Genomic DNA, 26830 nt, shown 5'->3' with positions numbered 1-26830 from the left:
CTCGTGGTGTTTCCACAGTTTTGCCAGACAGTAAATAAACGGTGTCTAAGTAAGGATGAAAGCAAGCCTCTGGCAAGAAGGCAATGTTCTCTCACTGGCAGTAATTAAGCTGAAATTACAAATGGACACAAACTGCTAACATTTTTTGTGGCTTTATGCAGACTAAATTCTCCATCCAACCTTAAATTAAGCTCTGTTAAAGACAAGGCAGGGAGAGGGCTGCAAAGCTTGGCGCAGCAAGGAGGCAACGGGATGGCCACGGCTGCTCTGCCCGTACCCATCTGCCCTCCTGGGGCTCTCCTGCCTTGGCCATTCTGCCTCAAAGTGACATATGCAACCTTGTTCTCCCAGCATCTCTCAGGAAACTGCTTTGCAGCTGGCAGCCTTTGGTGTTACAACAAAGCTTGAGGCTGGGAGGCCTCCTCTGCCCCATGCTGCCAGGAGGAAGGCTGTGCCTGCTCCCAGTGCCACTGCAAGCAACGACGGTGCAGGGAGTCAGAGCCTGAGGTGTTGCAACACCTCCTAGTTAGTCTGGGAGGCAACCCCTTGCCTTCCCTGTGTGTGAGCCCCATCTGCCCTGGTCAGGGAGGCTGGATTTGCTCAGGGGCAGCAGCACCCCAGGAGCACCCTGCCCAGTGGCTGCTGAAGCAGAGCTGCACTGGGGAAGCCTGGGGCTGCAGTCATGCCAAGCACTGAGACGCACGAACCAGCCTTGCAGAAAACAGATCATGTCTGAGGATCACTGTGCTTTCCTGAAATTGTATAATAAATGTTACCCACCCACTCCTCACTGCCTGCTCTCTGAGCCACGCTGCTCAGGCTCACCTCATTACTCCAGGCTTTCCTCAGTAACAGCCAGACCTGGGGGGCTGCAGAGAAGCCAGCAAGGGCAGTCGGTTGCTGTCAGGAGTTAGGGATTCCCATCCCCACCCCAGGACAGCGCCCAGCAGCCCAACAGCAGTGCTCTGGACTCTCTTTCCCCAGGCCCACGCCAGAAGAGGACTTCCCATGCCCTCTCCCTCCCAGGGCTCAGCAGGGCAGCAGCTCCAGAACCTCCACTTCCAAGCAGCTGATCATCACGCTGAACAAGAAGCTGCTGGATCCTTTCCACCATCCTTTGCCCTCTGGGGTCCTTTCTCTTGAATCTGTAAGGTATTAGCATAAGAAATGACTAATTACTTTTGCAGCTCCACCCTAATGAAGCAAGCTCACCTGCCTCCTCAGGACAGGTCATGCCCGACAGGCACCTGGCTGCTGGATTGCTCCAGACACCTCCGAGGGTTCTGCAGACAGCGCAGGCTCCAGGGCAGGAGGAGACAAGTGGCTGTGAATAGCACAGGGGTGAAACAGCTGCTCCCTGTGGCTTTCAACCCCTTGTGCTGGGCGAGCGAGTGGCAGCACGCTCGTGGTGGCTGGGAAACTCAAAGGGAGGAACGTGCTATTGCGTGACAGCGCTTCCCACTGCTCACACACGTGTGCAAAGGTGCGCACCCAACTACATGCCACACTGCGTCCTCCTCCTCCTGAGAGGCAGAGTGCCAGGTGCCGATGGAGACCTCACCCAGCGGGCTGTGCCTGTGGCGAGGACATTGTTGGCACCTTGGTGTAGCCCTGTCTGTGCCAGTGTCCTTGTCTGCACCTCGCTTTCGTGGAGCATCCCCTGCACTCCTCCCAGAGCAGGAGCAGAAAGGTGCAGCAGCAGCCCCTCAGGAAAAGCCTTCTCCAAAGCTGTGCCTGCTCGGAGCATTCCCACCCTCACCATTGTTTTGGGAATAGCTGGAAAATGTCAGCAGGGCGCTGGGTGCGGGTGGGGGGTGGGCAGGAAAAAGGAAAAACAGATGATTAGATTTTTTTAAATCAGCCAATAAATTATATTAACTTTTCCATTGACCTTTTGTCGGGTCACATTATCAGACTAGTGAATATGGTTCATGAAGATAGTATTATGCTCAGATTTCAAGCTGTGCAGAAAATGCATCCCTAGCAATACCCCAAAATGGAAACGTCAGCTCTGCCAGAGGGATGTGCTGATGGGTGCTGCACGTTGCCCTACAGGAGCAGGGCAGAACCAACACCCACAAATACCCCACTCCAATTCCTTGCAGCACCCTCCCTGTTCTTATTTAAAAAGCCCTGTTCCCTGTCAGGCTGGGGATTTCATAAGGCCTGATTTTGCCAGTGGTGCCATTTGCTGCATTTTCTTTGAGATTGCCTGTGGAGGGACATGCTTGCGGTATGTGGTAAGGACAGCAGGGGTGAGGGCACGGCTGCAGGCACTGGGCACCTACGTGGGGCAGGCAGGACCACATCCCCGTGCAGCTCCGCATCCCTGTGCAGCACACACCTGCTGCACGACCACAAACCCACTCACGCTGCCTCTCCTGTGGCTGTGATGCCTTTTGGGAGGACCATCAGGGAGGCCGGGGACATCGTCTCCCTGCACACTGTGTCCCCAGTACTGCGCTCGGTGGGGACAGCGCGACTGAGCCTTGGCAGGTGGGGAAATGAAGCAGGGCAGGAGCAAAGCGCTCCCAAAGCTACAAGGGCAGAGCTTGCCAAGGGCCAAGATGGGTCACCCGCAGCAGTGTGGCTGGCAGCATGACCCTGCCATCCCCAGGCCAGGGCTATCCTGGCCCCCATAAGGAGCCCCCTTCACCCTCCGCTAGCCCTGCGAGGCCAAAATTAGCCTCCCCTCTGCATGTGCCGGGTAGAAGAGACACAATTGTATCTCAGGAAGGCATTATTGTACTCCATGAGCCCTATCTTATCAGGGAGAGGAAAATGGGACTTTGACAAATTGTCTCTGCCATGGCTGGGGTGAGCACATGACTTTCAGGAATCGCCCACCATGGCCACTATTGTTCCCAGCCCTGGTGCTGCACGGGGCCAGGTTGCACGACCCTCCCGCTGGGGAAGGAGCACGCGGGGCCCCGCACATTGTGTCTGCAGCCAGGCGCTGCGGCGGGGAGGCGGCTGAGGTTGCATTGATCCCTTTATCGCCAGCCATGAGCGCTGATAAGGTGACATCACCCGCCGGAGCGAGGACTTGACCCCTGTTGCAAGAGGAGATTGTTATCGGCAGGCTCTGGCAGGGCCGCACTAGCCGGCAGCTGGAAGCAGAGCCACCCCGCGAGCCTTTGACACGATAGGAAGGGCTTGTTTCGCCCTGCACAATGGCTGCTCAGATCCTGCCCAACAATGCTGCAGCTCGGCACGGGGCAGCCCCGGAGCACACCAAAGGCACTTGGCTTCTCCTCCGCGGTGGCCCAGGGGACCCATCTGCTGTCCTGGGATGTTCTGTCCAGCCCCAGGGAGCGCTCAGGCCCCAAAGTACCCGCTGGGCCCAGACGGGTGCTGGTCTCAGCTCCAGGCAGCCCGAGAGCAGCCTGTGGGCCCATCACAGACCATCCCTGCAAGGAACAGGGGCTGCTCCTGGTGCCTCTCCACCGCCAGCACTGCTGCTGTGAGGAGTAACCAGGAGGGACCAAAGAGCCTCTCGAGCAGGTCCAGGTGGTACTTGATGCACACCACCAGGACAGCCAGCAGAAGCCACCAGTGATGCCCACGTGCCTCACAGTGCTAACAGCAAAGGGGCCAGGCTGGGTTAACACAAACAAGCATGTCCTTCAGCCACTCATGCACCTGTGGCTGCTGTGGGGCCAGCCTGGCAGCAGTGCTGGTGATGGACTGGAGCCAGCACAGGCTCAGCAGGCAGGGAGAGCTCCTCTCCCTCCTGAGTGACCATAGCTGATGGGGGCTCATCCCCATCAGAGGTGCTGGTGCTGCTGGAACCCCCAAGTACCCCAGCAGAAGTGGGTCTGGAGGAAGAAGCAGCCACTGAGGGCTACAGGGAGCATGTAGAAAGGGTCACGGGTGACAGCAAGCCAGCCGCACTGCACTGCCATGCAATACTTGCTGTCATGTGCTTTGTGCCCTTTTCTGCCCTGCTGCTGGGTCCTGGGTCCCAAGGAAGGATGAAGAGGCAGAATGCCAGGCACTGCAAGCATCACAACCACCATCAGCTCCCCATGAACCTCCCTGTACTGACAGCACAGCCAAAATCCCTCCGTGTGGCTCATCTTCATCACTTTGCCTACAGAACACCTGGTGATGGCCATAATCCCACTGCGTTCTGCTCACTACCCATTGTGCTGGCCTGTTGTGCCCCCTGCGGTGCCCTCACCCCCATTCCAAGCTCTCTGGGCAGGGACTTTCCTGGCCAGCACCCAGCTTGCTGAGAAGCAGTTCAGGACACACAGGCTGTACATGAAGAAGAACCATTTCTTGCCTGAGCACTGGCAGGTCCCGTGGGGCAGCGCTGCCTGCAGACATGGCCCACAGCCCCTGGGACCACCCACAAGAGGTGACCTGTCCGTGCCCAGCCAGGCTCTACAGCCACCCGAAGGTTGTTTTATAACAATGGACACGAAAGCAGGCAATGGGGCAGGTCATGGGTCCACCTCGTCCTGGCGAGCCTGGGCCAGGCAGTGGCTGGAGCAGGACCTGTGGGGACAAAGCAGAGCCAGCAGCACAGTGACCTCCTGCCACCCGCCCTTCTGTCCCGGTGGCCGCAGCCTGGGGACTTCCCGAGCAGAGGTGGCAGCCCTGGCCTGTCTCCTTGAGCTCCACTCATCATTCATCCGAGTTTCACTGCCCAAAATATCCCACAATGATTTCCGCAGCTACTTTGGGCTGTCTCTGAGTGTTCCTCTGGCTGGTTTCATATCAGACCTCCCTGTCCCTGTGCTCTGAGGCACAGCACTGGCACTCGTCCTTGCTTTTCCCCTGCTGCCCAGCCCCATCACCTCCCTTTCTGAGAAAGGCTCCCACTACGAGGGTCACACCGTGTGGTCGCTCCTTGCTCAGACACCACCCAGCCCTGTGTCCTCACTCCTCTTCTCATGGCACACGCACCTCTGGGTGCTGCGGGCTGCCCAGTCCCATAGCAGCACAGCAAAGGCCGGCAGCGCGGCCCTGCTTGGCATGCAGTCATGTCCCTTACAGCCCCTCTGTGACCATGCACAAGTCAAGGACATGGCTGGGCCAGTGTGGTGGAGTAGGAGCGGGGCAACCCAAGTCACCTCCTGCTCCAAAACTGACCATGGGCACCGTTGCCTTCTCTGGAGGCCCTGGCCTGCGCAGACATCCTCCAGGGATCAGCTGCGGTGCCCACCCCGTAGCCTGCCACACGGACTCCTGTTTCACTTGGTGTTATCTTATCGCCATAGGAAAGGCAATACAGCAGAAGAATTTCCTTTCCTTTATGTTTCCAGCCTCTCCATTGTCTAGCGTCTGGACTTCTGAGCCTCGCCACTCAGCAATTCAACCTGGGCCTTTGGAAACATGAACGCAAAGGCTCCTTATCAGCACGAGCTCTGTAAAGTCTCCTTCTGCCACTGCAGGCAGACCAGGCAGGGTCTGCCCACCCTGGGGCCCCGTCCTCGCCCTGTTAGCAAGCAGCATGTTTCCCATTGCCCAAGGCAGGCCCCAGCTGTGCCCTACACCCAGCGGGCAGCAGTGCAATATGACAGACCAGCAGAGCAGCAGCCACGCAGGTCTCCAGCCGGGATCCTCCTGTGGCTCCAACACAGAGAGCTCGGGCAGAGCACCAGCATGCCCACTGCCTCCCCGCCTGGCACAACAGGGCACAGCCCGTGGATTTCAAAGACAAGGCTGGGGACAAAGCAGCACTTGATGTGTCACAGCTATGTCAGCGCGGGCTGCGGGGCCCCGGGGATCCCACGCACTGCAGCTGCGGCCTCACCAGCACGCACGTGGCCTGAGGCACTTGCACGTGTCCAGTGCTGTGAAGGCGAACTGGCTGCTTCCTCCCGATCCTTGTGGGGGCTCCCCCATTTCTGCAGCTTCCTCTGCTCGGCACCACTCAGGCTTTAAGGCACAAAGTCACCCCAGGGAGAGAAATTTGCCATCTCGGAGGAGCTGTGGGCTGGCCAAAGGCACCTGAGCACAGACCCAAGCTACTGCTGTGTGGGAGAGGCTGAGGAGCAGGGCTGGACCAGCTGCAGGGCACAGCCACATCTCCAAAGTCCTGCTAGGAAGGGAAGGAGTTGGCCTCACGTGAGGAGGGCACGGCGGATCGAGCAACCTCCTCCCAGAAAGGGGAACCAGCTGCATCTGAAACTAGAACCTACCATTTCTCAGTAGCAATGCGAGCAAAGTTCAAAGCAGAACAACTTTGGGTTTCTGTTTTTCTCATGCACTCTCTCCCCACCCTGCAACACAAGAAAAGGGCTGAGGAGCCCAGAAAGCGCTGGCTGAGGGAAACTTGGAGTCTTTCAACAGAGGGAGAATCCTGCACAGCCAGTTCCGACTTCCACCAAGACAGGACAGCCTTGCCCTCTGTCCCTGCACCCTGGGGACACAGGTCACCTTTGGGGTGGCCCATCACAGGCCCTTCCCACTCACCAGGCCCTGGCAGCCCTCATGCTCCTGTGCTGTCCCCAGAGCCCAGGCGAGGACGTGCCTGACCCAGCCCAGAGCCTGGGGGCCTGGTGCTGCTGCCACCCCTGTGAGCTGGCTCCTGTCCCCTGCAGGTGCCAGGACAACTGGGTGGCCCACAGCTAAGGGCTGCTCTGCAGGGGCTTCCAGCTTCCCTCTTCTCTTCACTGGCTCACTGGAGCCTGATAACTTCCCACTGGGGACATGGCAGTTTGTTTCTTTGTCCCAACAGTTATGACTCCAAAGTGACAAAGGGCAGGGGAACATTGCCAGCCCCAGTCCAGCAGTGCAAAGCCAGGAGGGCCCTTCCACACCACCACCTCAGCCAGCAGGGCCCTTGCACACCACCACCACCCACGGGACAGACCCTTTCCCACAGCCCCAGGACCACTGGGGCATAGTTCCTCTGACTCAGGAGCCGTTTCTTTTCCTTTCACCCTCACCGTGACTTCTCTTCATGTCCCAAGATGTCTTGGGCACCTCAGGCATCCAGCCCCGTGACATTACACCCTGACATCCTGCAGAGCTGCTCCTCGCCTCGCTGCCACCAAGAAGCAGCTCTCCAGACCTGCTCTGAGTTTAAGGCTTCCCAGTAAGGAAAAAAGCTGGACTTGAGCCAGGGCACAGCAGGGTGACAGCACAAAGCTGCTCCTCGCAGGGACCTGTGAAGCCCCCAGACCAGCTTTGCGGGAGCCCTTACCTGGCAAAGGAGCAAGCTCGCTGTGCTGGGACCGTCCACAGGGCTTTTTTTCCTCCAGCTGGGCAAGGCCGTCCCCTAACGGCAGGAAAGGGGGATTTCAGACTCCTCCGGAGAAATCCGAAGTATTTTTGGAAGAGGCCGTGCCAGTGACCATACTACCATCTCAGCCTGGGGACAGCTCACCTGTGCGGGCAGCCTGTGAATGAGGAGCCCTTCCCTACCAGGCAGGGCTGCCAGCACTGACACTGAGGTGCTGCGCCCTTCCCTCGGGCAAGTCCAGGGCAGGACTGCAAAGCCGAGAGCAGAGCAGGCCCTCACCAGGGTCTTCCTGGGGCAAGAGCTGTCATCTCCCAGATCCTGGTGCTGAGCCCTCAGGAAACAGCCACAGAAACCCTGGCCTCCAGCCTGATGGGCCACCTGGTGTGGCACACAGGGTGGCAGCACCGCAGGGTGCTGGAGGACAATTTTTTTGGGCCAGTGTTGCCTCCGTAAAGCTGTAAGTGCAGCATATACATTCCCCACTGTGTACTGTAAGAGCTTCATACCCCAAACCTGGCCAGCTGGGGAGCTGCAGCAGGAGGGCATCCAGCAGCCAGAGCCCCAGGATGCCCAGCCTCAGTCCCTGGTCAGGTCATCAAATCATCTCTCTGGGTATCAGTGCCACAGGTAATATTAACCAGGAAAATGAGCTGCTCATGTTGCAAAGCAAAGCCCCTCGGAGAGGCTGGAGGTGCTGCAGACCCCAGCAAACAGCCTGGAGCTGGTCACAGCCTGCACGCTCCCTCTACACGCACAAGGCACTCTAAGAAAGCAGCACTCAGAAATGGAAACTTGACTCCTGCAGAAAGCAACTCGACCCCTGCAGAAAGAGAAGCAGAAAGGGGCTCGTTCAGCAGGTGGCTGCAGGGAAACACAATGTCTCCTTTGTGCAGGCTCATGACAGCAGAGCAGCCTCTGCATTGCCTCACGCCTCGCAGCTGCTCGTGGCTGCTGTGCTGAGCTGTCAACACAGCCAGCCTGGCATTCCCCAGCAAGGGTAGGGCAGGGCGGATGCGGTTCAGCAACAGACCAAACCACCACAGGAAAGCATTAAGGCATTAATTTAACCACAGTCCTTACCTATTATTTAGTTTGCCCCCTGCTCAACAGCAGCATAAATATTAATAAGGTTTTGGGCCCAGAACTTTTTTTTTTTTTTTTAATGGTCCTTCTTCTATAGAGGCAATAGTCTTTCAGCACAATCAGCAGTCTGCACATAACAAACTTGAGCAAACATTACTTACTCAGTCATATTTACACTGTCCTCCATTCACTCATGCAAACAGCACAGGGGTTCAGCAAGTCTCGTGGCCAAGGGTTTCTGTGAGCAACAAGCAGAATTGTCCAAAGCAGCAGCCTTTGGAAGGGCCTGTCCACCAAGGAGGCTGACAAGAGACCTCACCCTGCCCAAATGGCAGGAAAATGATGAGAATGATACCAACAATTCACAGAATCGCAGATTGTTAAGGATTGGAAAGGACTTTGAAAGATCATCTGGTCCAATCCCCAGTTCTGGTAGGTGCAAGAAATAGAAAAAATATAGAGGGTACCCCAAATTCAGTTTGGCAGGTAATTTGACAAGTAGTAGCTTAAGACAAAACAAAAAGAAATAAGTGTTTCTGAGCGATGAGGTCCCTAGCACAGTAGTAGGAACAAAAGCACAAACCATCCCTGTGAGGAGGGTGGGGAAGCCTGTAAGTGACCGGTTTGGCTAAGGCACATTCTCTTCAGGAAACAAAGGCAAAAGACATCTTCTCCAGGAGAGCCAGACAAAATAGCCTCTTTTGAGAAGCCAGTTTCCTTTATGGGACATTGACGCAAAATACCACTGACCGTATTTGTTCCATGTAATTATGCTTTAGTTTTACATCTGGTAGGGAAAGATCTTCCCCTCCAATGATTCAATTAAGAACTTCAGAGTAGGGACTCAAGGGAAAATAGGAGTCAAGGTGACTCAGGGGAAAACGGGTGCTGCTGTCAGGGGACCCTCTGCATGCACAGCGCAGCAAAATCATTTGTACAGGACAAGCACACAAAGGGTCCCAAAGGCCACAGCAGTTGTTTGCATGCCCCGCATCTGCTGTGACTCTGCTCAGCAATTGTTTTTGTATTTCCATCCACGCTTAAGGCCTGGAAAATACAAAATTACAGGACAGCATTCTCTTTTTAGTATCAGAGACCAGCGTCCACATCTGTCACTGCGCTTCACCACCTAAAAGCAAAACAGAAACTGACTTTGTGTTTCCAGTCCTATCATTACTTCCCATGCTGGACTAGAAATGAAAAGCACTGACCACATACACAAACATTTTCTCAGCAGGACGACCAAGGAGTAAATCTCATATCTGACCCCAAGCAGTTTCTTTAGGATTAGATGCTAATGTATGCACTAAGACCTGTTACATTTCTGAGACTAGATCAATGTATAATAGAGCAGCAAGACAGAACATGACAACATATGAAGTAAAATCCTAAATATGTTTTAGGACAAATGAGCACCTTTTTTTTTTTTGCCAGCCACGTGGAACTGATGTTTTAAAATACCAGTGGGAAGTCACACAGGAACACAACTGATACCAGCTCAGTGTGAAGGACACAAAAGCAGCATTTTCCTCGCATGGCATTCCGTGCTCTGCTCTGCCTTAGGCTGGGAGATAGGAAGTGGTTTCAGTGCAGGATTTCACAGAATAGGGCTCACAGAGCAGAAAAGGAAGAAGGCAATAAAGGTTTTTTTTTAAAGTAATTTATCAACACTCTGAAGTATTCTGTCAAATCAGCAAACAAGCTTACAAAAACAGGAGATGAACAATAGTGTCTCACAGTGTAATAAACATCACTCATTAAGATTCAACTATTTAAAGATTTTAGTCAGTTTTACAGGGCTAGCTTTGATCCCAACAGTTACAAAATACATCCTTTATGGAAGGAAAAAACACTTGTGCACCTATCTTCTACCACTGAAAGGACTTCTCAGCAGCAGTCAAATGTCCGGGCTGACTTCCAGATAACATGAATAGCCGGGTCTCTTTTGTTCTCAGCAAAGATGAGCTCCGAGTGTCAGAGGCCATTCTTATCAAGACCAACCAGCACAGAGCTTGCAGGTGAGCTAGTGATGCCCACTTAGTTCATGCCTGCAGGACAGTGCAGACCCTGCCTTGGGAAAGCCAGATACCAGTGGCACAGCTAAGCCTCCAGATGCTTAGTGATCCTGCGAACTTTCTCCTTCTTGTTCCTGTTCCCATGTTTTTTCCAGGGCTTTCCCACCACATTCCCAGAATTGGCTGTAGGCACAGACACGAGGCCACTGCCAGGCCGGTACCCCATTGTAGCCCGGACGCCTTTCATCAGGGCACGAACATTCTCCTGGAAAGGAAGACATAGTGACCAGATGAGAAGATATTTAATCACAAGGAACTGTGACACATTAATAAAACCAGACACAGGCAAGCTCAAACCCTACAAGACCTGCTCAGTCCCCAGCTCCAGAGCTGCAGGAAAGATCAAGCCATGCAGCTGAGTAAAGTCTGCCAGTACTTTCCAGTTCTGCCTGCAGCCATGCCTCACTGAGCCAGGTCCTCAGTGCTCACCACTGCAAGCAGAGGCAGAGTGTTTACAAGACACTGAACTTCGACAGACATTAGCTGTGGCGCTAGGACTGATTCTCACAGTCTCTGCTTTGCACACAACACATTGTCTCTGCAAACAAATCTGGCGTCTGTGAAAGCCAGAACCTAAAATAACTTGCTCAAGTCTGGAGCGTGGGTAGCACTGCTGGGGCTCACAGCCAGACGTGCCAGCACTTTGGGCAGCCAGAGGAAGAGTCTGGCAATCCCAAAAATTCTTTTCAGGTCATAGCTTTCTGAAACAGCTTGCTGTTTTTGAAAAGGGTCAGAGTTCTTGGTTTCAAAATGCGTGACTATCTTTAGCTGTGCTGAAACAAATACTGTTCATACCCAGCTACTCAAGCTGAATGGATCACGCTGTGACACATTTACTTCACTGCTAAACACTCCATTCTGATCTCTGTCAGGTGTGCAGACTTCATCTATTACGCATTTGACATTTCACTACAAGTCATTAATACTTCTTTTCAGTAGTGTAGGGGCAAAACAGATCCCTCTGGGACCTAATAAGAAGCATGTAAGTTCAGAGAAATTCTCATTTTCCACTTCAAGACTTCTCAACTCGATTTCAAATCAATTTCTATATTCTATTCTTTTTCCTGATTTTAAGTTCTGAATCAAAATAACCTCACAGTACTAAACCAATTGTCTTAAAGGTGGTTATTATATCTCCCTCTAAATACGTTATCTCAAGAAACAAAAGTTAGTTTGAAGAACCTTTTAGTCCAAAGCCACACTCCTGGTTGGTTGCTCTGTCATACCACCTCTTTCCTTTGTCTTTCTTCCCAGTCATTCTCCTGTTTGCTCAAGATTGATGTTAGGCTCATAATGACTAGGGTCACCCTGCTGACACTTTAAAATCAACTTATGTGCTCCTTATTAGCTTATCTTTCAGGCACCTAAGACATTCCCAGTGACTTATGAGATAATAAAAAGAACACAGAGCTCTTAGGTAGAAATTAGGTGCGGATCTCATAGCTTCTAACACCATTAACTCAACCCAGCACCCCTCCACCCTCAAAGCTATTTTTCCAGTAACTATGACACACCAGTGCTGCTGTAAAAATTCCTTTAAAATTTCCCCCCGGAATTACCTGGTGGAAAAACGTTTTGTCCACCACATTTTCAATTTGTTTTACGTTGGTATTCTTCTCAGGCTTCACCTGCCTGCTGGCCTGGACAGTTCTGCTGTCTGGGCGTCTTTCATGCTGGTGCTGAAAATCATTTGGGTCAATGCCAGGAGGTGGATGGCAATATAACAGCTTCCCCTGTGAAAACAGTGGTGTTGAGTTGTTAACAAAGAAGTCAGAGAGACCCCCCAGAGAGGAAAAAGAACAACTCCAAAGCTAAAAAGGGCCCCCGCAAGTTCAGGGGCTCACACTGGCAGACTACCAGTACCCCTTCCAGAATACCTGCTACCTCTTTTAGAGAGATGATGATACCACTTATTTAAAACATAAAAATAGTGTAATTTAAGGAGTATTTTAACGTACAGCAATTTTATCCAAAGAAAGAAAATTCACTTTATTGTTATTCTTCATGCTCCAGTGAAATCTTCAGTTCACCTCTTATCAGGAAGGAGAACCCAGATGCAGAAAGAACTTACATTGACGTAGTCTTTTAACATGTATCTAGCTGATCTTGGCTGGTCTGGCTGTCCATGGGCTGTCATAAAGCCTCTCATATCTGGAAGACAAATCAGAAGTACATTCCATGTCAGAACAAGAGAATTAACACATTCTTCTTGTCTGCCTAACTGCACATTTGTACCTTTCCTCAAAACAAAACAAAACAAACAAAAAGAACACTCCCTCAGAAAGAGGCTTCTGTTGGGGAAAGCATGGAGGAAGGGGGAATTTTGCTGACTGCAGAAGAAATGCAGAAGCATCCTAACCTGACAGGAATGATGTGAGCTGACATCTCCCTCCCACCAGAAAACCTGTTGTTTTTTAAGTTTCTTTTTAAAACCAAAGATTAACTGCATCAAAGAATCAGACAAGGGAGATAAACCTTCACTGCATTCTTCACAGCCTAATTCAAGACACAGTTGATGGGAGGTATCAATAAGGATGAGAGTGCCACAGAACAACTGGTAGCTTCGATGATACAGCAGCATACTACACAGACTGGCAGGACATTTCACGAACCTCCTCAATAAAAACACTACATCTGTTCTCCTGCGGACCAGGCGCACAGTAAAGGTTTTAAAGGTATCATGACTTACGTCCATATGCTGTTAGCAGCTCTTCAGCTGTTGGCTTTCTATCTGGATCCTCGTCTTCCCTTGGCCTTATGATACTTATTCCATAGGTTGCTTCCAAAATGTTTCGTGGGATATGCTGGCAAACGTAAGCTAGTGAAGGAAACCACCTTGTGATTTTCAGCTACATGAGTAGTCTTGCCCATGTCGCTCCAAGTGTATGTTAGAAATTGTTATGGACTTTGTCACAATGCAAATTTTTTTTTTTTACTTTTTTATTTTTGTCAAAAGACAATGCAAGTCTGCTAACAGGATAAACTTGAAATGAGACATGGAACGACAAACTGAGCAGGGCTGTTTTATCTAATATGCTCTCAATGCATGACCAACACTTGCAGCCACCCTCACAAACTTCATGCAAAGGATATTAAAGAAATGGGGGGGACATGGTCCCTCATCTGGTCTATAGGCAGGATTCCAGAACAAATCATCTCGGCTTTGGTGGAGATGAAAGATGGCATCACCAGACCAGGGCAGTCACAGAGGCACAGGCCAGGCTCCACATACAGGGTCTACACAAGAAATAACCAATGAGTTCACCAAGGCAAAGCAGTGTCCATGGAGGAAAAAGGAACAAGAGATCAAATGCACTGATGAAATAGAGATGCAAATAAGAATAAGCAGAAATTTTACTAACACAGATATCTGCCCTGCTGGCCTCAGCCAGTGAATTAAAAAAGTCCCATGTCAAAAACAGCAACACTTCCAGGGTTCATAAATGAAGTGCCCAGATGGGGGCAGCAAGATCTTCAGCTCTCCAGTCTGTTGGGTCACTGCCCGTCAGAGGAGAAAGCACTCCAGAGATCTATAAGGCGCTGGAACTTTTGAAATAGGCAGGAGACTGCAGGAGTACAAACATCACAATGTTCATTGTAGCACTGGAGCTGCCAACTCAAAATTATGAACTTGATCAACATCTAGCATAACTAGACTTATTCATAGCAATGACTGTGGACAACAAGGTTGGTTTGAAGCATGACCTTAAGCTACTCAGAGGAGCACTTAGTTTTTCAAAGGTTCTCTCCTCAAGGCCAGAGTTGAAAAAAGAAGGGCCAAGCTACCTAAATAAAATTGAGACGTGGAAAATATATTCCACTGCACAGCAGCTCTCTTGAAAGATTCTCAGAGCATAACAAGAGTTTGGAAGCAAGGACTCAAGTTTCAAAATGATATACATTGAGCCCACTCTCTCCAACTTAAATGCTTTGGGTTGGCAGACAGTTCTCAGAGAGCCCACACAGCTGAAACGATTTCATGAGGAAGTTCTCTTCTACCAGGGAACTAAATAAATAAAGCAGAACTCTTTGTCAACAATACCTGAAAGTGTTTTGTACGTCCTGGTGTAGCAGACACTGACACCTTCTTATTTCCAAGGATTGTGTTGATGGTCGAACTTTTTCCTACGTTAGGGTAACCCACCTAGATAACAAAGTAGAATGGTAACAGTGACATTAGGTAGGGTCATGCCAGGATACCAGCAGAGCTCTGACAAAAGCACTTTAATAAGTAGTATTGAAAAATCAGGTCAGCAGCAAAGAATACTGAGTTCCAACACTGTAGAATTAATCTTTCCACAAAACCCCTAGTGATTCGCGCTTGCTAGTTTTTTATCCTTACACAAAGCCAGGCTACAGGATGAATGTTTCCCATCGAAGGTGTATGGAATTAAAACTTAGATTTAGCAAGTTCCATTTTAAGCACAAGCTCCAACTCACCAGTCCAACATTTACTTCCCCGTCCTTCACCCTTGGTCCATTGTGCATGGTTTTGAAGATTTCCAGCAGTTCATTTCTCTGTACCAGATGGCTGAAGTTCCTGATGTTCCTGTTCTGCTCCTGCACTGCAGTACCATCAGTTCTGCTTTCTATCCTCTTTGGGGCAATACCATTTACTTTGTCCCCACCTTCATCTTCAGAACAGGTTTGCCAGGCATCCTCTTCATCATCTTCACAGTCTTCATATTCGTCACTACTGTCATCATCACTGACCAGAACTTGGCTTTGCAAAGCACTGCCTGTGGATGTGCTTTCTGCACTATTGTCTGCTGTGTCATCTTCTTCTTGACTGGAGCTTTCCTCCTCAGAATCACTCAGGTCCTCTGCTACATCTTCAGTACCTAGTTCCTGCATGAACAGTATTTCATAGGTGAAATTTAAAGACGGTACTAACAGTCTTGCACTGTACTGTACTTCTTGCAGTGCCATTGACTATCTTTCCATTATCCAGATCCCAAGGACTGACAATCCACTCCTAATGTCTCACAGCTTTTTTAGGGGTCTTAAGAAGGATTTAGAAACAACTAGCCCACTTTGGGAGACTGAAAAAAATATTCCTGGTTGTATTGTTAGCTTCATTGTGAAGGTATTAGAGGTTTCTCTCTCCAGGACCACAATTGTGAACGTACACACGCTCACATCTCATCCTTACACACAGCAGCAGCAGAGCCCAGCATTTTTTTTTTTTTTTTAATTTGTCAAATGTTCCTAGTAATAGGAATGAAAAAATTTCCAAATGTCCAGAACACAAAAGCGTTCTGTCTCATATCTAAATATAACTGTCCTGGTTTCAGTTAGGACAGTTATTTTTCCTCCTAGTAGCTGGTAGGGTGCTATGTTTTGGATTAGGATGAGAAGAGTGCTGATAACATGCTGATGTTTTAATTGCTGGAGAGCAATGCTTACACTATGCCAAGGACTTTTCAGCTCCTCGCTCTGTCCTGCCAGCGGGCAGGCTGGGGGTGCAGCAAAAGCTGGGAGGGGACAAACCCAGGACAGCTGACCCAAACTGGCCAAAGGGGTATTCCATACCATCTGACGTCATGCTAAACAATATATAGGGGTGGCTAGCCGGGCTGGGGGGGGGGGGCGGCTGCTCGGGGTTGGGCTGGGCATCGGTCAGCGGGTGGTGAGCAATTGCATTGTGCATCACTTGTTTGTACATATTGTTATTATTATCATTATTATTTTCTATCTTAATAAACTGTCTTTATCTCAACTCACAGGCTTCACTTTCCCGTTTCTCTCCCCCATCCCAGAGAGGGAGGGGGGAGGGTGAGCGAACGGCTGTGTGGTGTTTAGCTGCCAGCCGGGTTAAACCACAACAATAACAATAAAGTAATTTCTAGCTGTCTCATTTTTAGTCTAAACCGTTACATTTCTTCCCTGCAAGCAGTTCACATTTAAACATGAAGACCTTTTCATAAGGGTAGCATTTTTGACCTTTTTTTCAAAAAAAAGGCAAGAGAACCAACACATCTTACATCAATCTGTAAAAACATTTTATCCAAGAACTGTGAACCAGCTGAACAGACTACATATTTTTGAAAGTAGATAATGGATATTCCATAGCTGAATGGCAATGGCTCTAACAGATGAGCCTAGCAAACCCTGAAAGTGGAATTTATTTATAACATAGAACTTGAGGCAGCAACACATTTTGTTCCACTGTGCAAGAAAGGTTCCTCAGTTACTTTAGGTTCTCAAAGAAACACCACCACTCAGCAGGAGAGAAAAATCCTCTGCATAGATAACCATGTCCCTCACAGCATCCCTCTTGGAAAGGATTCCAACTCATCTGAGTTATTGTTTACGGACAGATATACAAGGACTGTTTCTGTAGCTATTCATCAGTAAGCTCAAGGAACAAATTCACATTCTACTTCAATATTCTTTACCATTTCATTAACTTTGAAATTGCAAGCGCTATCAACAGTGACCGAAAGGTGTACCACTTCATTCACCATTTACTTTCCTCACTTTTGTCTCTGAATCAGTTATTAAAATGCTGTTTTAAAGCCACACAGGTTTGTAGAGAAATCCTTCAATGAGACAAAGACTGTGCCTTTCTTTCCTAGAAAGGAGCTCAGGTATATCACAGTGTAACTGCAAAACAAGTTACAGAGGCAGCCAGCACACACACAGTTTGAACTGGTAATGGACAGTACCTTTTCTTCTCCAGATAGCCGTCTGCACTCTGCCAAAGCTGACCAGAACACCACTTTTATGCCCTCTTTCTCAAAGAACTGTGCCCAAGCAGCCCGCTGCTCTTCACTCAGCAAATCCGCTTTGTTTATCAGAATCATGTTCTCCTTGTCACTGCTGACTTCCTTAACGTAACTTTCCTGAATAAAATAAGAGAAAAAAAGTAGTTCTTACTCTGGTCTGGACTCCTCCCACAAGGCGATATAAAAGCAGCAAGGCAAGTGGTCACATCCAGCTCCATGGGAGTGTAGCTAAAATTCCTGTCCCTTGGGCTAGATAGATCTGGTGTTGAGCAGACAGCTACAGGCACAAATGGGAGCATGCAACCACTGCAATACAGGTTGTTTCTGGCCATGCGTGCAAACATCTCGTCTGCTTAGATTGATGGTAAGACATTAACCAGCACCTCACAGCAAGGACTCCTAAGATGAACCATTTGAGCAATTTCATATTGCATTGACGCAATGCAATGAAAAATACATTAACTGCACTGCATGATGGAATAAAAATGGATGGTTAAGTGTGGACACTTCCAGACCACAGTGAGGAGCAGTAACACATCTGCAATATAAAGCCAGCAGAACTGTCTCTAAATCAACTATGTTTTACGTGAAATGTCAAAAAGCACTTACAAAAAATAACGTAATGCCAGAATTCTTGAATAGTAAGGTATCCAATTAAACACAACAACTAAACAGCTTCAAGATACATGGCTTAATATATTAAAATAAAATAAATCACATGAATAAACTCTCAGAAATAAAAATGAAAACAGTCAAGAAGGTAGTTTACTTACCAGATCTTGGCATCTAAACAGGAGGGGGTTTCGAGCATCCACAATCTGGACTACAACGTCGCTGCAAAAAATAAAAAGAAGCCCTGTGAAATACTCCTCCTTACACCGCCACAAAAAAAGCAACACCACTTTACTCACTTTCACTTTTTTAATGCATTTTACCTGTTTTATTTGTATTATCCTATTATGTACTTTCACTGAGTTAACAAAGAATCTTAGCATTCCACATGCCCTAAGAGAGCCACGTTTATACCTCAAGGCAGCATTGCTGTGCAATACTTCTGCTTGTCTTACTCAGCTACGTCTCCTGCACAGCACGCAAAGGGAAAGCAGGTATGCATGTTTTGCCATCTACCCTTTGGAAATGTTCACCAGGCAAGAACAAGACTACAGGTATTCTATCACTTGGAATGTTACTAAAAACTGTGGTAACATAGCTTTATCTCTATCTATTCTCAACCACAAACTGCAGCAATGTTCTACAGAGAGGAAGAGGTGGTTTTCCTACACAATAAGATATCCCAGAACATTGTTGTCCCCTTTGCATAGGGGAAGACATACAAAGTCTCCTACAAATGACCTGCAGATACTGAGCATTTGCTGTCAAATATCTTTGAACTTTCTTTTGTACTCTTTGCATCACAAAAAGCATAGAACAGTGGAAGAAGAGTCTTACACTTCAATAGAACTTGTTGTTCCTCCATGTAAGAAAGGACTTTTAAGTCTGCTTTTAATAAATCCAGCCACCAAGTTGCCATCACATACATGACAAAGACTCATCAGTTCTACGTGCAAATAAAATGCAATGACTTCAGATATGAGCATTCATGTTTCTTTTTTCAAAAGGGTGGTAAAATATAACTACATCATCCATCTTCCACTAGACCTTTGCCAGTTACATGATTTAAAATACTGCTTAGCAGATGCTGATTTTATTAGTTTGATGATTCTATTTGCTGATTTGTTAGCTTCAGAACACTACAGGTTGAACGGAGGGATTTCAAGTCTCTCAAGGCAGTTGCTTAAAAATAAATAAGTAAGAAACCCCAAGGAAGTCATTACATAAGTCACACGGGTACAAAGTACTGAACATTTACAGAAATTCAAAGATCAGTTTGAAAGACAAATGACACCACGTACTGCAATAGGATACAGAAAAGTTATTGAATGATACTGCTGGGAACTAGCTTGAAACAGTGATGAGAAAGGGCTGACAATGAATCAAATCTAACTGGCAAAAGTAAGGGACTGGATGACTTTCCCATTAGGTTCTAAGACAGCGTACTCGCCCTACCTTAAATAAAGAGCTGCAAGAAGAGCCAAAAAGCATTAATAACACATTCCAGCCTCAAAACACACACTCATAGGGCACATCACAATATGCTGTGGCAGATGCTCCTGACCCAGCCCTCACAAACTCAAAGCCCTGGTAGCACCCAGCACAAAGACACTTCTGTGAAAGGATCAGCTCACTATGACCTCACTGATGAAGTATTTTTCAATTTTAAGAAAATCAGAAGAGATGCTCAAACATAATTACTAGTGAAATTAAATGCCCCAGTCAGATTAACTTAGGAAATAGCACGCCTATTGTATTACAGCTCTGCAGAGCAAACAAAGCTATTTCTGTGATATGTCAGGCTGCTGTCTTTTGTGCACTGCTGCAATATCTCTGCATGACAAGAGGCCAAAGACCAAGAGGCTCTTTCTTTCCAAATGCTACTTTGTTTTTCTCCCTTCTCTCCCGCCCCTGGAAGTCAGAATACAACTGTGTGGTTAAGAGAGAGGGGCAAGGGTTAATCTTGGCATAAGACCTCAAAGGAACATTCTTAAAAGATGCCTCCCACACAGAGTTACTGGAAGAAGCCAAGAGCAGCATCTGAAGAATCACTGGAGACTCACAGTGAACTATCTGCAGAATTGCCATGCTGAGAGCTAGCGTGCACTATCAGCTGCTCTTCCTGACGTCACCTTTTGATCGCTTCAAAACAAAATCACTTCAGTGTTGATAACAGAACGTTACTTACTGTAATTGCTTTTCCAGCACTCAGACACTTGATATGTGGCTCAAAAGCTTCAATTCAGGAAAAAACATTAAACATTACTACTAAAAAGCAGGCAGTAATTTTCTTTTTCTTACCTTCTTTCAATGACTCTCCAAAGTTGACGCCAAAACTCCAAGTTCCGTTCAAATGGGGTTAGAATTAACTTTTTTTCTTCCTCAAGACTATGGTAAAACAGAGTAAAGACATCATATTTGGCCCACATCAGGCAAAAAGCACGCCACTGGTTCTTCCTTAGGCCCATGAGACTTCAGTTACAGAGAAAGCTATCAAAATCAGACTCAGATGCAGGTACTGTTTCTGCTAGTTTTGCAAGTAGATGAGGCACCAAGGTAAAGTCATGTCAGTGGCGCTGGTTCAACAGGAACACAATGGCTCCTGACTGTACCAACAGGGAAATGGTAAATAATGAAAAAGGCAAAATCTCATCAAAAGACTTCCTGTGAAATTTCAGAGCTGCAGTACCGAACCTGGGAAGTTATCCCAAATGCCAGCAGTTATTACTCAACCAAGTATCACCTTGAGAAAATAATTTCAGGACAATACTTGAAATAGCTCTATACAATCTTTAACTCACCATTAGCAGAGCCTGAGCGACTTTGCTCAGGGCAAAGCAGGCTCACTGCGTGCATGCAGATACAACCTAACTCGCCAGGCCAGCAGAGGCAGCACAAGACCAGCACAATCTGCTGTAGACAGAGCTGGCAGAACCATACTCTCAGGGCAGCACTGCTGCTCTAAGATGACACATTCATCACTCCAAAGTCAAGAGCACAACACGCTCCATTGTGAACATTAGGGAATCACAGGGGCAAGGCTGAATGCTTTTAATAAACCAGATAACGCAGTTTGGAGATTGAGAAAAAGCAGCTATGGGTAAGCACTGCAAGAATTTTGGCTTTAAACAGTACAAGAATGTGTACACACAGTAGAACTACATGGAGCTCACCACAAAGGTGTGTCTGGACTGTGACTGGGATGTCCATCCTTCTAGGACAAGTACAAGGAGCCACGGAGGAGAGGTTAATTTTAGATGTCCAACACGGATAAACACAACCCACCCCTTCCTGCACTTCCAAATCTGACCAGCTATACTCACAGACACAGGTGGCATACTCACTGGGCAAGCTGTCGTCTCCATTCGAGAAAGCTCTCTCTCTCAGCTTGTTTCAAGTCTTCTGCACTGGTTGTCCTATCCCAATATGGCCTGCAGCAAATGCAACTAGGATTTGCAGGGTGTTGAAGACAGGGGATTCATCTCTCTGTCCACCGTGCAGAGAGCTCAGGAAAGGTTTGCTGGGTGGGGACAGCCTGCATGCTCGATGCACCAGCTCCAGCAATGCCCAGCTTTGAGCACGAAACCCACACGACCATGAGACAGACGTGTTGGGGCTAGCAGCACCTGCATATCAGGCAGGCACCTATGCACTAGCACAGGTTTGTGAAGGCCAAGTCATAGCATGCCCCAAAACGTGGCAGTGACAAGGCAGCGTCCCGTCCCCAGGCTGACAGACGATGACACCCGAGCCCACCCCCACAGCAGGACCGTGTCCTGGCCCAGCAGCACTCACCTCCGCGGGATGCGCAGGAACTGCCGGTTCTCCTCATGCAGCTGCTGGACGTGCTGGGCCTCCTGGGCTGTGAGGAGGCCGGTGCGGGTCTGGGCAGACACAAACTGGATGTTCAGCCGCTCTGAGGGACGGGAGGGAGAGACCGAGGCAGTCACACAGAGCCTGGATGCGGCTGGCAGCACCCCTGCTGCCCACCCCCTCTGCCCCAGGACCCCTTCCCCTGCCCATACCCACAGCCCCAACCGCAGGACAACCCCCCAGCCCGCTGCCAGCCCCTCACCGGCCACGAAGCGGGTGCCGGCCAGCTCGGCCGTGGCCAGGAACTCCTCCAGCGGGCTCTGCTCCACCGCCGACCGCTGCTCGGGGCCAGCATCGTCGCCCACCTCGCTGGCGTGCCGCTGCCGGGACGAGACAAGAGGCAAAACCTTTAGCCCGGACCGACCCCCCACCCCCGTACGGACCCGGGCCCCGCCGCCCCGGCCCCGCCGCCCTACCCATGAGGTGGCCCCGCGGCGCCCCGCGCTCCGCTGCAGGCAGCGGCCCAGCCCCGCGCCCCGCTTCCTCCCCATGCGGCCCGCCCGGAACCGGCCGCCCCGGGAACCGGAGCTCCCTGCAGCCACCGCTCCGCCACGGCCCCGCTGCAGCGTTCCGGGGAGGAAAGGTTCCGGCCGGTGCCCTGTGGCCGCCCTGGGTCCCCCTTGTCCCCGTCCTGGGTCCCCCTTTGTCCCCGCCGTGGCTCCCCGTGTGCCCTGCCTGTCCCCGCGGCCGCCGCTGGCTGCCCTGCCCCGCCGGCCGTCCCTGTGTGCAAAGAAAGAGGGGCTCGGTGGGATGCCCGCACGCCCCTTGGCTGCCTCTTTCCCCTCGTTTTTTCCCCAAAAAACACCACACGGAGGGCATACGGCAGTCCTGGCACCTCACGGGATGCCAGAGACCTGTGGCAGGCTTTGCAGAGAGCTGAGCTAATGACTCCGGCTTTATTCCAGCCTTCTTCCACAAACCCACCTCAGGCCCTTGGCAGGGTGCATCAGCAGGGGTTGCTCTGAGCAGAGCAGTGCTGAGGGAGACACAGACCGGGTGACCCAAGTGACAGAGACAGCCAAGTCTTGGCTAGGTCCTTAATTCCCTATTTTTAACTGCAGCGTTCCCCATCCCACCCATCACTGTGGGTGCCTACCTGAGCACGATGGGTTTCTTCTGGTTGTACCTCAGCTGGCAATCTGCTTCTCCTAGAAGATATTTACTGAGGAAGAGTAAATGTCTTCTAGGAGGTTACACAGAAGCTGCGTAGAGGTGGCCTTGGTACCCATGCACATACGTTAGGGGCTGAGACAGCTTGGGACAGCACGGAGGAGATGGGCAGGAGGCCTCCAGCAGCACAGCCCCACTTGGCTGCACCACCAGGAGCTCACCGAGCTCTGAGCCACACTAACAGAGTGCCTGGCTGGCTGGAGGGCAGCCACAGCTGGTGGGACTTCTCACAAAAAACCCTGGATAGACAAAGGAGAAGTCTGCTCCCCTTCCACTGCGGGGTAATCATCTGCTTGTGCCAAAAAGGCTGGCTTCCCTCCCAACTTCTTCTGCCTTGGAGCCAAACCATTGCTCCAGTTTTTCATGCAAATCCTGAGAATTATTTAGTAGCAGCAGCTCATTTTCAAAAGCCAGCAATGCCAGTGCATTTTGCCTAAAGGAAACATTGTTCTTTCTGGACAACTTTTCCTCCATTTTCCTTTAAGGCAGCACTGGGAGATCTCAGGACTGTGTCTCTGAAATATTCATGTGATGGCTATTTATTATTCATGCAGTTTCACAATGCTTGATTCAGCGGTATTACCGGCTCAAGCCTGACAAGCAGATATGCTAAGAACCCCCCCCCTGCCCCCCGAGGCACCCCTGAAAGGACACACAGACAGTTCTGCTCTGTGCAGAATTACATCTGCCTAAGTCCCCTTGTTTGCAGCTGCAGTCAGACACGTGTCAGCACGGCAGGGAGATGGGCCTGAAGAGCAGCAGGGCTCCTGCCGTGCAGGAGGGCACCATGTATTCACCCAGGGTCTGGAGAGCAGCTGGGACGGGGCTGGCCAGGGAGGGGACAAAGCGGCACACAGAGCCAGCAGCAGCACCAGGCTGTCCTCACAGGTGGGACAGAGGTGCTAGAGGAGCCCTGGGCCTAGCAGAAGGGCCACCACCACATGCCACAGGGAAGGTTGCATCCGTCCTGTGCATGGGATCCCCAGGAAAAGGGGGAGCCTGGTCTTTTGGGAGTGGGCTCACTCCTCTCCAGGAGCAGGCTGAGCCCTGGGAAGGCACCAACCCTGCTGCTGCCCTCCGGCAAGTTTTTCAGACTCCGCTTATTCCACCAGCCACATGAAGATAAAATCACCTTCCTGCCTGTTGGGGTGGGGGAAGGTTAATCAGGCAGGGCCACGTGCATTGGAGCAGGCAGGGGATTTCTCCAGCTTCCCATGCACTGGCTCGACCTGGGTGCACCCCGCTGCCCCATGGCTGCCTGCTCCCTTCTGCATGGGCAGGGGCAGCCCTTGTGGCACTGGGATGTCGGGCAGAGGACACTGCCCCGACGCCACCTGTGCCCCTCGGCTGCTGGCACAACAGGAGGCTGGGTGCTTGGCACGTCCTGTGAGCACCTCCTGGGGGCTCGGCCCCCTGCTGCCCTTCTAATTATAGCAGCGGGTGCAGGAAGCGCCGGGGCCGCCTGTGCAGGAAGCGGGGTGTGCCCGCCCTCGGTGTCTGAAAAACAACCGCGGTGGTGGAGGTGTGCCGCGACCGCCGCGGCCTCAGCCACCCTGCCCAGAGGCACATCCCCGGCCCTGAGGCTGCCCCGGGGCTGTGGCACGGAGCTGTGCCAGCAGCATCCCTCAGTGCACCGAGGGACCCGGGGCTGTCACCATGTGGGCACCCCATGCTCCTCACACCCTCCTGGCATTGCTCCTTCCCAGTCCTGGCCCATGAGGATGGGGCACTGATGCCCTATGGCACCCACGCAGGGTGGCAGGAGGCATCAATTAAAGGCCATTAATGACCCTTTTCCTTGAGAGCAGGGGTGTGCCTCATGCCACCCCCTGCCCAGCCCAGCTCGGGCTGCCCCAGCACCATGCAGCAGGTGAGAGCTGGAGGAGCAGGGTTGGGGCAGGGGACACAGCACCTGTCCTGCCCTGCAGGGCCTGGGCTCCGCTCAGGCTTTCATTTTCATGGGAAATCCTGACATTTCAACGCTTCCTCTGTCCCACTTCGGAACAAAGGGTTGAAGCTCCGCCACTTATGACAGTTACAGAGCCTCTAAAACGCTTTGTTTTGGAAAATACTGAAATGCCGGTTTGAAACGTTTCACTTTGACTGTGTCACTCTGTCTGCTGCAGCAAGATGAGATCTGCTGCTATCTAGGGTGTGTTCACAGGCTGACAAAATCGATACAACCCCATGAATTATTCTGGCCTTGTCACATCCACTTTCCCCTATCAGCAGGCTGCTTGGGCAGAAGCAGAAGCAGCACCCTCTTCCCGCTGCCCTCCCCAGCCACACAGAGCTCTGCCAGCTCCAGCTGTGGGGTGCAAAAGCCACCCTGGTGCTGCGGCTGCTCCCTGCAGGGTGTCACCCATCCGGGAAGCACCAGCAGGGCAGGCAGCACGTGTCCCAGCAGGGGTGGTGAGCAGCACACCCCAAGCCCGCAGCCGGCAGTGGGGTGCATCTCTGGGCCTCATCCCGCAGAGCGAGGAGGAGGAGGGTGGAGCGGGGCAGGAAGGGGGAGCACTGCCGAGGGCCAGGCGCAGAGCTGCAGCGCAGACTGCGAGCAGGGAAGGCTGGGCTGCTCGGGAGAGATTGTATCTGCCAGACTTTCCCACGCCGCGGAAAAGCTCTCCGGGCGGGTGCACAGAAGCAGGTGATGCTCGGTAGCTGCTGGTGTGTAACGTCAGTAGAGAGCAGGCTGCTTTGCTCCCCCTGGGCAACAGGGCTGTGTAGATAAGCCCCTGGCGTGCATGCCCTGCAGAGCTCGGGTCCTGCCATCCTTGCAGGGAGCCTTGTGCTTGTCCCGGCCCTGCAGGGCTGGCCGCTGTCGTGCTGTGCCTCAGGTTCCCCTCCTGGCAACGAAATGCAGACATCCAAGGGAGCATCCCCACGCTTAGGGCTGGTGTGCCAGATGTAAGCGAGCCTCTCCCTGCTGCCAGACTTCATGCAGACACCCAGCAGCAGCACCATCCAGCCTTGGGCTGGAAACACCGCAGCACGGCCCCCAGCTCGGGGCTAGGAGGGGTTGGCCCGGAACCAAAGCAGGAGATGGTCCTGATGCTAATCAGACCCACTAACAAAGCATGGAAGGCTGCAATGGTCTGGCACACCAAACGGTGAGAAAGTACAGTTAGGAGCCGAGCTGAGACAATTTTCATGCTGAGGCAGAGTTTAAACCACAAGGAGCCTTCCCTGCAGCTGCACTTTCGGCTGGCCCATAGGCAGCTGTGCTGGGTGCTGCTCCCCAGCTGCGGCACCTGTTGGTCTCCTTGAGGGGCGACACCGAAATCTGCACCCCAAGAAGGCAGCACGGGATGGAAGTGCCACCCCATGTATGTGCGTTGAGACCAGAGCAGCATTTCAGAGGGTGCAGGGCCTTACACCCAGGACTGAAAATGAAGCCTGCACTTTACAGAGTCAGCGACAGACTTTCTTACGCTGCAAAAGTGCTGCGCTAGACCCGCCAGAGACAGGAAACGCCGTGTGTTGCAGACACACACCCAGCAGCGCCTCTGGAAACAGATGCGGTCATGGGTCCCTGCCGCCAGACCGGGCTGGGCCCCTGGGGACCGCATCTGCAGCGCTGCCCCCCGCGCGGGGCTGGTTTCGAGGCGAGGCCGGCGGGCAGCGGGGCTCCGAGCAATGGGGCCCCGGCCGCTGCGGTTACCTGCAGTTCCCGGGCAGTCTGCTAGGTGGCACAACGCAATAATGATAACGGCGATTTGTTCTAATTCATCCAAACTCTGAGAACGATTTGTCAGACGATTTAAGCGCACTTTTGCCTATTTTACCGCATTAATAAGTATTCGCTCACATTCTGTCGAGCACTTATGGACACCCCGACAAAGCAGCTCGGGACTCGCTCCCCAGAGGGCAGGACACCGCTGCGGGAAGCTGCGGCGAGCAGCCGGGGGCCGCCTTTCTGAAGCTCTCCTTTAGGGGAACGTGCCCGAGCATCCGCACCAGAAAGCTGCAGGCCGCTTCTGGTCTCCCTGCTGCACCGGGGGGGCTCCCCTCGCCGCAGCCCCCCGGTGCCCTGCGGCTCCGCGCTGCCCGGTGCGCGGTGCCCGGCGGGGGCGCACGGCAGCGGGGCCGGG

General features: G+C 51.4%; 1 protein-coding gene across 1 annotated transcript; it reads right to left on the bottom strand.

Annotated features, from left to right (window-relative positions):
* Nucleotides 1-9657: 9657 nt before the first annotated feature.
* On the bottom strand, nucleotides 9658-22138 carry LSG1 (large 60S subunit nuclear export GTPase 1). The gene is made up of 14 exons (XM_035334837.1): nucleotides 21986-22138; nucleotides 21772-21889; nucleotides 21492-21612; nucleotides 21041-21127; nucleotides 19998-20084; nucleotides 17858-17918; nucleotides 17025-17201; nucleotides 14797-15204; nucleotides 14399-14500; nucleotides 13450-13593; nucleotides 13046-13169; nucleotides 12428-12507; nucleotides 11916-12089; nucleotides 9658-10561 (listed from the first exon to the last, which is right to left on the bottom strand). The coding sequence occupies exons 1-14, from the start codon at nucleotides 22058-22060 to the stop codon at nucleotides 10382-10384; spliced, it is 1938 nt and encodes a 645-aa protein (XP_035190728.1). The 5' UTR covers nucleotides 22061-22138; the 3' UTR covers nucleotides 9658-10381.
* Between the last annotated feature and the right edge of the window lie 4692 nt (nucleotides 22139-26830).

Source organism: Oxyura jamaicensis, chromosome 9 (genome assembly GCF_011077185.1).
Source record: "Oxyura jamaicensis isolate SHBP4307 breed ruddy duck chromosome 9, BPBGC_Ojam_1.0, whole genome shotgun sequence".
In the NCBI taxonomy this organism is placed as follows: domain Eukaryota; kingdom Metazoa; phylum Chordata; class Aves; order Anseriformes; family Anatidae; genus Oxyura; species Oxyura jamaicensis.
The sequence above is the reverse complement of the archived record's forward strand: the minus strand, read 5'-3'. Positions and strand labels throughout refer to the sequence as shown.

Excerpts from the sequence above, each read along its gene's own strand:
- LSG1 (XM_035334837.1), bottom strand. The coding sequence starts at position 22,060 with ATGGGGAGGAAGCGGGGCGCGGGGCTGGGCCGCTGCCTGCAGCGGAGC. Across the intron at positions 13,170-13,449 it reads ATGTCCCCCCCATTTCTTTA|GTTTGCCAGCATATCCCACG; the intron begins ATATCCTTTGCA and ends TCACTAGCTTAC. Across the intron at positions 10,562-11,915 it reads ACAAAACGTTTTTCCACCAG|GAGAATGTTCGTGCCCTGAT; the intron begins GTAATTCCGGGG and ends CTTCCTTTCCAG.